Source organism: Lacerta agilis, chromosome 4 (assembly GCF_009819535.1).
Source record: "Lacerta agilis isolate rLacAgi1 chromosome 4, rLacAgi1.pri, whole genome shotgun sequence".
Lineage (NCBI taxonomy): Eukaryota > Metazoa > Chordata > Lepidosauria > Squamata > Lacertidae > Lacerta > Lacerta agilis.
Window position 1 is genome coordinate 61,246,995 of NC_046315.1, and position 14,287 is coordinate 61,261,281.

A 14,287-nucleotide genomic window follows, 5' to 3' on the forward strand; every position below is an offset into this window, starting at 1 on the left:
CAATACAATCTTGCATTTAGAAGCAGGCTGCATACACACAATTTGTTGAATTGTCTTAAGCATGTTCACACAAGAGTGGACTAGTGTTGGGTTATAGTGCAGAAGGTATATAAAAAAATTAGGGCACGAGTTTGGGGATATTACCGAAATTAACCTCTACTACCAACTTTTTGTATACTCTGTGAAAATGCATCATCAGTCCAGCACCTTTCAGGGCCTTGTATCCAAATGATTTTAAATAAATTAACAGCAAAAGGCAAGCAGTAAAAAAAAGGTATCAAAATTTGAGTATTATATTACTGAAAAAATGCATACTGTATTCTACAAAGAAGCTGGATGGGAGAACCAGTTTTATTGCTTACCTCACAGGTATATTTTGAAGTTTAAGGCAGCCTTATTTATTTGTTAGCAATAAAATGGGCACAATATTTATCTCTCATTTTTTAAAGTTTTTTTGTAGTTTGTAAGTCATTTGCAACTACTGTATATGTTTCAGTGCGTCTTTTACACAGCTGTGGCAAAGCTCAATTTTGACGTGGTTGCTGGATTAATCTAAATCCTTCAATTAACTGTTCAGGAGAAAAACATACTTGTGTGTTTAAATCTCTTTGAGACAATAGCTCCCTTTTATTCCTCCCCAGAAACCTCTCTGTAAGGTTTCTTCACAGTCAATATATTCCAATATACTTCACAGTGTAGTGAAGTCAGGGAAGAGCAGAAGGTGCCTACTTAAAACTGATAAAGCCACCAGTATTTCTGTGGCTTCCTAAGGGAATATATATGATATAGAGTTAAGGGATACATTTCCTGCTTTAAAAGCTTTCAGTGTTAGTGATCCTCTCAGTTTATTTCACTCTAAAGTAACTTTTAAATCATAATTAGTAAAAAGAAAAAGTTATCAGCGGACTCACTCCATTCTTCAATCCCTTTGAATTCAATGTGGGTTGATTTATTGTACTGTAACCGTTTCTACCCCCCTTATTTCCCCCAGACATCCATGGAATTTGCCCCTCTCTTTTAATCAATGTGCTAGCTTATTATGCAAAGTCAATGTGATTTACAGACCTACCTTATTAGCTGTTGCATCAGCACACAAGAGCATAGAATTAGACACTAGTGTTCACTGTTGGGGGCAACATAGAGTGTCTACAACTGAGCAGTGATAGAGAAGCAAGTCTCCTTAGCCACCAAGGGCCCCAGGCATCATCTCTGATACACCATTTTGCAAATGTAACATTGGGAGGAAGAAGCTGGTCCCATTATCTGGGATCCAATAGGTCTTTTTGATCCTGTAATCAAGAAACAGATAATGCACCACTGGATTAGCCGCAGGCTTGGTAAGAATGGGCTAGCCTGGGCTTTCAAATAGGCTTGTCTCATTTACCAAGGGTAAGACACAGTGGTAATAAGGATGGTATAAGTACTGCTTGAGTTACTGTAACTACATGGCCACATTTTACTGAAATCAAGTATGCAAAGCATTGTGAACACTCAAAATGTGCTTAAGTATTATTACTGCTGTTGCTTGGTGTTTTGGATTTTTTTGCAATAATTGATTCTAATCTAATTGTATTCATTACTGAATTGATTCCCCCCCCGAATATACCTTCTAATGACTATACCATTCCTATGTTGCCCAAGTTAAAAGCTAAGAAATAACAGACATCTTATTGATGGCAAATCCTATCCATCTTATTGTTAGATTAAGGTAACATGATATGACTTAAAAATAAGAGTGGCAGTCTTTACACACTAATAAACTGTGAGATCTATATGCTGGTCATATTTGTATGCAGTTATTATATTTTGTAATTTTATCAGTTTGACAATCATACTAAAGGTGATTTCCCTTTAATTGAATTTTGAGTCACTGAAAATGTACATAGATCTCATGTATGAGATTTTTTTCCCCAGAGTTTAAAGATTGAACATATAGCTCAGAAAGACATATAAGTGCAAACACTGCAAACAGTCATAAACATGGTTAAAATTCATGCATATAATAGCCACTGATGCAAAGGTATGCAAACCCAGTAAGTTTAAAAGTAATGCTTTTCAGATGTCTCAGTTGGAATTGGGGTACTCAGATTTAATTGCCAATTAAGCATTCTACTGTGTTTGAATAAAGAATAGTATAGAAGCTTTTACAAGCTACTTGAAAACATAACTTTCTCTTTGTCTTTCTTACAGACCAAACTGCATTTAATTAGAAATTCTGTTTCATATTCTGTCAAAACAATTCACATACAAATACAATACACAGACACTGAGGAATGTATTTTGGTGTTTTGATATCCTCACTCCTCACTCTAGCTTTGCTCCTGTGAAAAGGTGTTGCCAGAACCCATGCTTCTACTCTCTTTAGAGCCTTAGTATCAGATGCAGTGGTTGACAATGACTCGTTCAAGCAGGTCTTCAGCTTTCAGCATAACGCCCTTTCTTGAAAGAAACATTTTTTAAAAATGTTATTTCAGTGTTTCAAATGTTTAGTCTACTAAGGTTTCACATCATTTTTGAAATCCTTTTACAAATTATTTTAGTTTTACTATTAAATGGGTTTGAAACAACCAATGCATTAAAGCCAACCTCCTTTTAATATCTAGCTGGATCCCCAATTGCTTCCTGGCTTGATTCTTGATGTGCTTCCCTACAACAAAGTATATTTGTTGTGCTGAATCCCACATTCCAAATTAATTCTCTCTTCTTGGTCAGTAGGAATTGTTTCAGGTACCCAAAACTGATGAGCATGCTACTTTTCTTTATGGTATTTAAAAAAGAAAGCACCTCAGGATAGCTATTGCAAAGTTTCAGTGCTACACAAGAAAGTTTGGTAAACACTAAAGAAATGAACTTTTAGAATTGTGGAAAGAATCACTTTAAAGTACAATAACTTTTGAAAGAACTAAGCATGTATACTGGTTTTGGTGACAAGACCAGAAGAGCTCCCATAGTTGTTTTCTAAATGTAGGATTACACTGTACCATATAAAAATGCAGCAATGTGAGTTTAAGCACACATTCAACTACAGTAGAATATGCGTGTTACATTATATTGCTGTGTAAGACACTACTGTCAAATAGGGAGTCAAAACAATTTTGCCAATTCTTACAAAGGACTAGAAACTGACCTTTAAAAAAATAGTACCCCTTTAACTATACAATTGTATAATCTAACTGCAGTCACAGTGCAATCCATTTTGTCACTCGTGACTCAACTAACCAAGCATGTTTTGGCAAAGTATTTATAATTATTCACACCAAAAATGCATGATGTCAGTCTTTGAAAATCTCCTATGTTCTTGCTATTTCAGACCCATAACAGCTCTTTCTAGGGAAATATTGACTACTGTGGATTAGAGGACTTTGGGATTTGGAACAAAGCAGAGACTCATTTCTGAATGTAAGTGTTGCCATCCAGGTAGAAAACACTGGTGAGTTATCGATTCGCTTTATATTTGGAAGCATCCCTGGGTTCACTGCTAGGGTTGCTCCAGTCATCAGCTTCAGGGGTGGTCTTGTAATGTCGCCAGGCTGACTTATTGAAAACTGGAAGTCTTTCAAATGATTCACTGGAAAGAGCCTAAAGAAAGGGTAAAAAGTAACACGATCAAGTTTCAGGAACAGACTTACAAGGAGGACAAACCTGGAGTTTACATCCAGGATACAATATCCCAATATTTGTTAATTGGCGATGCTGTTTCCTCTGCTGGTGCTTCCATTTGGAAACATTTTGCTACCTGCCTTGGAGTTACTATAAAGAAGAGTTTAATTAAACAAAGGATGAGTGAACTTTGCCACGAAAAGGATATTGCATATCTAGTTTCAAGGGTCTAATACTTACCTAGGAAAATATTCCAAGAATTGTGTAGAAATGTTTAGTTTTATGAAATCAAAGGCAACATACAGCTTTACCTACTGTTGAATAATGCAAGACCAATTATGTTAAGCTAAAACCCTCTTTATGACTTCTAATACATATAGTCAAAGCATGAAGCACAGCAGCTGAGTTCCTAGTTAGCCAGGGGCAGACTTTGGTAACACGACACCTTGAGCGAAGACTAATTTTGCCCCAACACCAAATATTTCTTATTTTCACAATAATTCCTTTTGGACAGTTGTTACTGATTACTGAATATTTATTTCTGAATTGCGACTTGCAACACACTGTCCCAAGACTCATCTATCAAAGCACCATCTACAATCAGCTGGTGGCAGAATCATGAACTACTTCCTCACAAGAGCTTGATCACCACTCTCCTCTCCTCCCCTTAAATTTTCATAAAGTTAGTGCACTTGAGAACAGGTACAGAACGGATGGCGGGGAGGGGGGCTCTCACTTTCTGTTCTGTGCATGCTCTCAAATGCACTATGGCATAGTTGATGCAACTCAATTGCCCTCCTGACTGGGGGCCAAACTTTCAGTAGGTACACATATATAGGGTTGGCTTTATTGATGATGATGATGATTAGTGCCCCCATGGCTCGGCACCCTGTATGGGAGAACCACACACACTGTCCTAAATCCGGCACTGTGTTAGCCATGAAGCTTTTATGGTCAGCAGAAGTAAATACAGCTTTGCTAATAACACTCCCTTTAAAGGAGTCATTGTATTTACCTTCAAATAAATTACAGCATCAGTACCCACACCTTCCATTGAGTAAAGTTTGAGATCTCCTTGAAAGTATCTAGCATAAAGACGAGAGATTGGCAGACCATAACCATATCCAGCCTAAAGAAAAAATGGATAATGTAAGATTTAAAAATGAAACAATTATACTTACAGAATGCCTTTGCTAAAATACTTCTCTCTGGTCTCTAATAACTGTGAATGACACCCCGCTCTGAATGCTGTCAACAAAGTAGCACAAGGGACAAAAGATTTGCCTCCTGTTCTACAGAATAGCATTTCAAGGGCAGCTTTCTTTGACATTCATTATGTTTCACTGGAGGGCAAAGACTTTTCTTTGATTTCTGAACACATTTCCAGGTTGTTATACTTTTAATATGTATTGGCTTTAAATATGATTATTTTACTGCATGCTTGATTTGTCATTTTCTTAATAAATGTTTTAGATTCTATTCAACAGGAAGTGAACCAAAAATATAGTAAATAAATATATATTAGAATGCCATTTTTTTCCTTTCAAAGTTTAGATTACTTGAACATCAGTAAGCTTTCAGGTCATAGAAAAGTTTTTTGAATTTGGGAGACAGTGAAAAATCACAATAGTACAAAGCCATTTTGACAACATGCACTAATGAACAGCAAATCTGATTGCAGAGACTTTAGGAGGATGTGGATTTTGTCCGGCTCCCAAGGATGCAGTTACATTAGCGGAACTGACAGTGATCTATAAGCCACCCAGGCAAGTTGATAGTCTTTCATGAATCTCTACAGTAGCAGTTAGTGCTGCAATATCCCAGTCACTGCTCAGTGGTACTGAGATTCTGATGGTAGTTTATTACTTGAGATTGTTATTCACAGCAGTCTCTACACATAGGAGATGCGAAAAAAGCAAGAGTTGGAACTGCATTCTTTGGTCAGTCTACTCTACTAGATCAATTATTGTTGATAGCATGAAGCAATGAAAGAAGAAAGTTGTAGAGAAAATAAGACTTGCAATTTTGTCAACAGAAAAAGTATTTCTAGATATATAACATCCTAACTGTGTTCCAAGTATGTTTGATAGAACACAATGCCTTTCAAATCAACAAAAAATAGCTACCATATAGACTACTTGCAAAGGAACTGAAGCAATTATTTTCAAAGGATTCTTTTCTCATAGTATGGTCCACAAGGCAACTGGGACATGGCCACCTCATGACCTAAAAGTGTGCAGTATATCACAGAGATTCTCCCTCACACCCTCAGCTCATATAAAGAGCCATCTTCCATCTCTATGCTTGGAGTCAGAGCTGATGAATAAAACTTTTTTGATATAACCCCAAATCCATGCCATGTAATTGCACACAAAACTGACAGGCATCAATCCTTTAATATGGCTCTGTCTTCATTTCAGTACCCAAGAGTGAAACCCTATCAATTTAGGTTTCCAACATAATACTACAATTGTTTAAATATTGTAATTTTAAAAGTTTCATTTTATTTACCTTTATTACATTGTATTAGTATTCAACTAAATTTAACTCTGAGTATAAAAACTGAAATTAATTAACATGACTAAGTTAGGTCTACACTGACTAAAACTTAGCTGAATACCACCTACTGCCACCCTTCTGTTCTCTAAGGAGCTCAGGTGCCATGTAAGATTCTCTCTCCCTCTCCCCCCACCCATTTTATTCTTGAAACAATTCTGAGAGTTTTGCTTTACTACAAAAGAGTGACCAACCCAAAGTCATTGTAAAGCTTCATGGTATTTTGTTTTTCTAAAAAAGTTAGGTTGCCTTTAAGGCTAGGACTTTATCAAATATCTAACACAATAAAAGAAAGATAGGAACACAGCAACAAGTAATTAATAAAAGTCATTCAATCAATAAATATTAAAATACAATACAAAAATACAGCAAAAAGGCATTCCTCATCCATGAGAACTTTACTCATGAAACAAAATCCTGAGGAGTCTTTCCAACCTTGTGATATGGTAAAACAAACAGCTAAATAAATAATCCTGAAGCATTCTGGAAAGATTTGACCCTCTTAGCTTTTCTTTTTTACCAATCCCATCATGTCTGAGAATATTTCTCTTCCAACCAGGCCACAAGAAGTAAACCATAGGACAAGCTTTGATTACAGTTCATGGTTTGTCTGGGGACAGTGTCAGGACAGCTATAACTTATGTCAGTACAACACAGTAGCAGAACAACAGGAGGAGTAAAGTGGCTGTGATTTTCCTTCTGGGAGATTGCACATTTCTTCATTTGTGCTAAGCTATTCCACCCTGATTATGTTTCATATCAGAATTCAAACTAACAGAGGACACCAAATTAAATATCAACTTTTTATTGTTTAAAAATATGCAGAATCTGTAAATAACAAACTGAAGTTTGAGAGAAAGCCATCCCACTATAAATGTATTCAGTTATCATAGGAAACATCTAGTATACAGTGTATAAAATCACATAATACATCAAAAGAAATCATAAATATTCTGCACCTCATAGATGGGGCTGTTTTTAGTTGACCATCATTATTATTTCATCTAGGATCTACTACAGATATACTGCATCAGTTGACAATCAAACAATAGCTTGTGTTGACTCCTATGTTTTTCAGACAAAGTTTGTGTCAGGAAAAGGCAAAAATAACATGAAGCTATGAGAAGTATTTTCTGGGAAACATTAGCCTACAGGACAGAACTTACCAAAGGTACAGCTCTTGATGGCTCCAAACTAGGCCTGGGGGCAGTTGAATACATATAGTTAAATAGGCGATCTATTTTTCTCAGTGGCACACCACCACCTTTATCACTTATCTATAGAAGAAAATCAAAGTTTCATTAAGACAAAATGCCCCCCAAGGACACTGTTTATACTAGTAATAATAGAGAAGTAGTTACTTAACACTTGCATAAATACCAAAGTAACTGTCTGTCCACAAGCAGCATTCACCATGTAAACTATGGGCTGACATCAGATGTACAGAATAGAGCCCTAGGGCTCAAAGTGAATTCAGGATCAGCTGTTCCAAATCTAAAAGGTTAGCTCCTCCTTGCTTTAAACTACACCAAAATTAAGTTTCCTTAGATTAGTAAACATTCTCCTGACTACCGAGTTGAAAGCACAGAGTAGGAATGAACAATATGACCCATGCAAGAGGTGCCTGCTCAATTCACAGAGTAGCTAAACACTATAAGGAAATGTGAAAGTTACTCTGAACTTCTAGTCAGAAGGATTGGAGTGGAGAGGATGGATTCCTTTCCAAGAGGGAAAATCTCCCCACCACCTCTCTGTAGCCTACTTAATTACTATCTGCAACTAGAATCATAATAATCTTTGAAGTTCTCTCCTTCTTTGTAAACTAGGCCTCTGACAGAGTAATTCTGAACACAGCAAACAAACACACAGCTCTTATCCCATTACCACATAAAACCAGTGCTTTTTTCCTGGGGGGGACGCATACCCTTAAACATTTTGTGAATCTAAATTTAGCCTCATTGAGAAGCATATTTCAATATGAGTAGGAAAATGAGAGTACCCCTAAACATTTTATTTATTTTTAAAGAAAAAAAGCACTGCATAAAGCTGTTTCCCCCCAAGATCTTACAGCAAAAATTGTTTAGCAAATTTGTACCTTTATTGATAGATCTTCTTTACCCAAAGTGACTAAGGTTTTAACTGGTGGATAGCCTTCGCTTTTACCCTCATATAACTCCACTGTAGCTCGCATTGAGTTCTGAAAAAGGAAAAGAAATGTTAACCAGGCATGTTAACTTCTCAGCAGTGGCACCCTCCCATCAGATGTCGGGGGGGGGGAGAATTGCACAACTTTTAGAAAACATCTGAAGGCAGCCTTGTTCAGGGAAGTTTTTAATGTCTGACATTTTGTTATTTTTTGTATTTTGCTGGAAGCTGCCCCGAGTGGCTGGGCAAACCCAGCCAGATGGGCGGAGTATAAACAATAAAATTATTACTATTAACAATTCTGAAGCTTTTAAATAGCATTAAGCAACAATATTTAATTAGCATTAAGCAATAATATTAGAAGATGTACAAACCTATGAGCACCACTTTTAAATTTCTTTATTTAAAAATATGACTAAATCCACATAAAATTTACACATAGGATTAATAAAAAAATAACATTTAACAAAGAAGTTGAGAAAGCTTTTATAGCAAAGCTTCTTGTGGGTAAAGGATCACCAGTATGCACAGGAAGCACAGCCTTTTCTTATCAGTGCGACATCAACTGTTGGCCCATGTACAAAGCAAGCTGCCTCAACACTGTACTGAATGGCAAAACCTACGCTGCCTATCAGTGGACTCGCAGAGCCCTGCAATGGCTTCAAAGTGTGTTCTTTTATTGGGTATTTTCATTTGAGATCAGTTGATTAATGTAAAATATAGATAGTAAGAATCTCTATTAAGTGGCAGAAACTAAAATTAGCTAGAACTGTTAAAACTGTTCGCCTCATCCCAGCAGACCCTACCTAATTATCACAAATGGTAACAATGTACAATAAAGAATATCCTCCCTATGAATAGATACGCAGTAGGTTTCATATGTAGCCACAGTTGTCACTTAAAAATTGACTGCTTCGGAGAATAAAACACTTGCCACCAAAGAACTGTGTCAGTCTTCTATCACTAATTTTACCTGTTTACACCTTCACTTTCTAAATCTTCACCTTCTCTATGAAAGAAGAGACCCATAATGTATTACACAAATTTCCTTTATTCAATTACAGATTTTGCCTAACACAGGAACACTCTGTGGAAGAGTACAAGGAAGAATGACATGTTATTCTTCTAAATCAAGGCCATTTGTGCACACAAGGATCACAGGTAACATTTCACACAAAAATGGGCAGATGCATCAATCTTTATAACTATGCTTGATCTCAGTATTTTTTCCAGTGCACTCAAAGAGGAGGCAAGCAAAATTAGCCTCCTTCCCATGAGACAATTCTACTTACCTTGAACAATTCGAAAAGCATGTGAAACAGATGTGAGGGTACATAGACTACTTGAATAGGCTTGCCCGGTGCTTTAGCTAGAAAACAGAAACCATTTATATAACTGAAAATTCAATTTATGATGTCTTTTAATTACCATTTTCTAGTATAAGATAGCATACTTTTTTTTACTTCCTTTCCTTTCTGATTCCTAGAAATATGAAACACCAAATATGTCAAGCCAGTGCAGAATTGGTAATCAAGACAGAGCACCTTCAAGAATTCTAGTATGAACTGAGAATTCTGCCCTATACAATAGCCTTCACTAGCACACTTAGCTCAGATTTTCCATGTTTAAAATAACTGTGGTATCATCATATTTTTGTTAGCTACATTTTGTGGTTTAAGAAAATCATGTGTCTACATGACTGTAGACTCAATTACCGGAATATAAAGCTGCAGATAACAAAATCCACAAATGCAAGAGAGCTTTACACTTGTGTTTTCTGAACTGAAGCTTCCATGTTGCATGGTAAATTATATTTTAATAAGGGGGAAAGCTTGAAAAGCAGTTTGTAATATGGTAAAGGGATTTGTCACCGAAAAGCAAAAAGCAAAACATTCATTTGGGCATGTTCAATGCTCTAAAACCTCTTTGGATCTTAAACTCTGAGATGTATTTTTAAAAATGCACCTGCTGTAGTCTTACTAGCTACTTTAAAAAAATGTGGTCAAAAAAAAGTTAGAAAACAGAATGCAGAGTTTCTTTTCAACTTTCCCTTGCTTTGGCTATACCCATAACTTTGGCACAGCTCTTAAGTCAAAATGAATGTTGTGATTAAATTTTATAAAATAAAATAAAATATCCTTAGAATGCACAAAGCCCAGATAGTTATAAGAATGCTAAAAAGCAATGAACTTCAGTGTTACCATTGAATTCTTCAATTTCCAACTCAGGTGATACCAGATAATACTGTTCACACAACATCTTAGCTGTTGCAAAGGCATCTGTGAGTGAAGAAAACAAAAACTTATAGAATTATGAAGTAATGTCAATATACGTATATTCTGTACCTCAAGAAGCTATAATTTTTTCTTATTTTTTAGATTTCTTATTTTGGTCCTATTAGGACCAAACTACATGTAAGTAATCAGATCCCCTGATGTTAAAACAGGTTTCTAACTTAAATGGAGAAGCAGGAATGAAGAATGGGAAGTTATACATCCTCCCTCTGTGTTATTTCTCAGATCAAAATTCTGCCCCCAAAGCTACTATTAGCTCCATGAGAGGAAAAATACATGCCCCATTCACCTTAACCACACATTTTTTAAAAACACATTCGTTCCACTTTATTTACCCAAGGATAAGCGAACAGCAACATGAACTAATCCATGCCAGAAGTGAGGCTCTACTTTTGCTCTGTAGCTTTAAGTCTTTGTTTTAAAACTACAATAAATTTTATTTTCATATGTTTTGCCAGTTCCACATAGAAGGCATGCACAAAGCAAAGCATGTAATGTATTCACTAGATTTAAGGAAGTACTTTCAAATTCAGATCTTTCACCCATTCCCAAAAAGTAATGGTTAACCATGCCATCTATTTTTTAAAAAACCTACTCCAGCACTTGTTAACAATTTTAGAGACTGTGCACAAAAATGTAATTGGCATCTTTCACTATCTGGAAGTAGAATTTAGGGAGATGATTTGAGAAAGAGAGTTGTATGATATTAAGCATTTCAAGTACAGCTTCAAAGTTGACAAACCTATTTGAGCAAGCAAATGCATACCCAGCTTTTTTCCAGCGCTCAGTGAATGATAATAATAAAACTGCAAATAATTGGGTTTCTTGGCTCCCATAAATATATCACATTGGAACAAAATATAAACAGAAAATTGAAGTAACTTCAGAAATGTCTTGAAGATATATTTTCCGTAACTTAACTATGCTATACCTCCATCTAGTGACAAGAAATATCAATACACTACAGAACCAGCTCTCTTCAATACCAATGGGACTGTGCTATTTATTTGATTTATGTTTTTTAACATAAATAAATAACACGTCTCCTTCTGGAATTTCATGCTCCCTCCCTTTCTGGAACCAATTCTTTCCCTTCGCTTGTTAGTTTTAACCATGACTCAGTGTTACACCTGCATCACCACTGACTGGGACCCCCAAATTAACCAGAATTTTAAGTGAATTTGCATAACTTACTTTGGGAGAAGCTGATTACACTTAACCATGGGTGGCATCAGTGCATATATAAAGCTTACAAGGAAAAGGAGAGGCTACTGACTGATAGATGAGGGATTTACCATTAGAAATGGTTCAAGGCATTACACATACACCTTGCAATCAAAGTTCCAAAAACAACTTGCGTTTACTCTTACCGTCCACTACATCAGCTACATTACACGTAGGATCAATACTTCCAATATGTTTGGGATGAGCAGGATTAGTGACCCCACCAAAAAGTAGTGCTAAAATGAGAGGAAAGGTGGACATTAATTGAAATAACATTTTGTAAACAGTTAAAGGGTAATGGAATCTAATGGCGAGTAACACTTCTTAAAGCCTTTCAAAAGGCAAAAAGTACTACTGCTGTGCTGCATTTTGATCGCTTTTGATGGGTGTGAGATGGATATAAAAAACCCATCACCACCTAACATAGATAGGCAAGATGTCCACATGGCCATGTTTCCTGGTTCCCTTTTCTTTCATACTGATAAGCAGTAATTATTTTTAATTATTTAATTATATTTAATTTAATTTAAAATAAATGTGTAACTTACATTATTTTATTGTATTTTATTACTGCCACACAGTGTAGCAAAACATAACAAGTTGAACTGGTTTTTGGGTTCAACAGCGATTATCGCCTTGTCTCCACTGCATGAACAAAAATGGAAGGGTGTAAAAGCATTCACAAAACTTGGGTCTTTCCCTCGGCTCAACTCTAGAAAATATTAACTGACAGTTGCTGCAATCCAAGTCTTGGAAGCGGAGAAAGTTCTAGCAATAATTATTTGGGAACATCTTGCTTAACATTGCTAACAGACAACGGCTGCAGTCCTATATCCACTTATCTGAGAATAACCCCTATTGGACTCATGTATAGCCTTGTGTTATAAGCTATACACAGCCAAAGAGAGACAAAGGGTAAAGGAATTATCTGAACATTATTCAGTAAACTGAATGTGAACTGCAGTGTATTTAAGAATACAACAAAATATACAATCTGGAATGGCAACATGTGCTTTAAAGTTTTCTTGTATATTATTACAAGAAAATTACTATTCTCTGTGATAGTCTGCCTCCATCAGACTCAAAATTATTTTAGTATTTGGAAAGCAGGGTTAGCTTTGTGCAATTCAGCACTTATGGAAGGATATTAAAATTATTAATCTAGCCCCCAAATGCACAACTCTTACCAGGCCTGCTGCAATAGGACCTGTCACTCTTCACTGGCCCTATGTCTCACTAATTTCTGGCTGCCATTTGCTGCCAAATGGCTCTAGGGACTGTTCCAGCTAGCCATATGCATTTCAGATCAAGGCTAGTCATAATTTTCTGTGAGACCTTCCTCCATATTTAACCTTCTTGCTTTCCATTTGAAAGCAAAGGAACAGGCTCAGCACTAAGTGGGATAGTGCTGACTGGTGCTGATGGGAGCTGCAGTCCAAAACAGCAGGAGGGTGCCAGGTTGGCGAAAGCAGGGTCAATTGATTGGAAACATTTACAGCTGTTCAAACATCAGCAAACAAAAGCTATTTGCAATCACCACAGCAATACTGATAAGGGGAATGATTTGCACAGAATAACTTCAGCAGTTGAGGTCAAGTCCTTAATGCATTTGAACAGACTGATATTAAGCAAATGCAACTTTTATAGCTGCAAAAAAAATGTTCCTTCTGTGTGTTTGCTAACTAGACTGCGGGTGGGAGTTAGTATAGTCACACTGACAAAACAATGAAGGCTAGATTTCCTTAACTGATAGGCAGTCAGATGCAACCTGTGGTTTGTTTTTTTCACAGCCTGCTGAGAACTGACTTGGCACTCAGCTCTTGGAGACACCCTGCATGGCACTGCTCTCTGACTGATGCACAGGCTGCAATACTATTTCATGCCAAAGCAAGCACAGACATCCATTAAGTGTCCCTTTCTGACTTCGCCAGATAACGGGTGCAGAAACCTGCCTTGTATCATTTTTTAAAAATCCATAACCTGTGTTATTTTCTGAGGAAACTGTTTTCCAGACTCCCTCACCCCACCCCAGTGTCAAGAAGCTAATAACAAAATATTCAGGAAAAGCCTGCTTGAGACAGGATGTTTCTTTTTCCCTTGCTCCAACACTGTCTTTCTCCTTATGCCAAATAAAACCCCGGTTCTTTCTCCCATCCCCCACTTATATCTGAGCTCCTTCATACCCAGATCGTTTTAAAAACTTAAGCAGCTCGAGTAGCAGAACAGCATGAAATGCAGCACACAACACGATGAATGACACAAATTGTGTAAAGTCATTCCAACTTCTTAGGTCTATTTGCTAGCCTAATGTTTGCCTTACATCAGACAGAGTGGTGTAGTAGTTAGAGAAAGAGGAACTAACCAGTGGCCATCCAGATGTTTTTGGTCTCCCATTAGCTTTAACCAGAATATCCAATGGTCAGGAATGATGGGAGTTAGCTGCCCTTGAGTTAATAGAGATTAGCTTG

The 14,287-nt window shown here is 36.6% G+C and overlaps 1 protein-coding gene and 1 long non-coding RNA gene across 2 annotated transcripts in view; one reads left to right on the forward strand and one right to left on the reverse strand.

Annotated features, from left to right (window-relative positions):
* Nucleotides 1-1,911: 1,911 nt before the first annotated feature.
* Nucleotides 1,912-14,287, reverse strand: part of PDK3 (pyruvate dehydrogenase kinase 3) — a 41,443-nt gene continuing 29,067 nt past the window's right edge. Inside the window, exons 5-11 of the mRNA XM_033147230.1 lie at nt 11,966-12,055; nt 10,503-10,580; nt 9,594-9,670; nt 8,252-8,353; nt 7,323-7,433; nt 4,616-4,729; nt 1,912-3,579 (exon numbers count right to left, since the gene is read on the reverse strand). Coding sequence (XP_033003121.1) covers nt 3,436-3,579; nt 4,616-4,729; nt 7,323-7,433; nt 8,252-8,353; nt 9,594-9,670; nt 10,503-10,580; nt 11,966-12,055 — 716 coding nt within the window. The 3' untranslated portion in view covers nt 1,912-3,435. The remainder of the gene's footprint in view (nt 3,580-4,615; nt 4,730-7,322; nt 7,434-8,251; nt 8,354-9,593; nt 9,671-10,502; nt 10,581-11,965; nt 12,056-14,287) is intronic.
* Nucleotides 9,363-13,759, forward strand: LOC117045809. Its single transcript, XR_004426471.1, has 3 exons — nt 9,363-9,462; nt 9,788-9,859; nt 13,610-13,759. It is a non-coding gene; the product is annotated as an uncharacterized LOC117045809 (long non-coding RNA).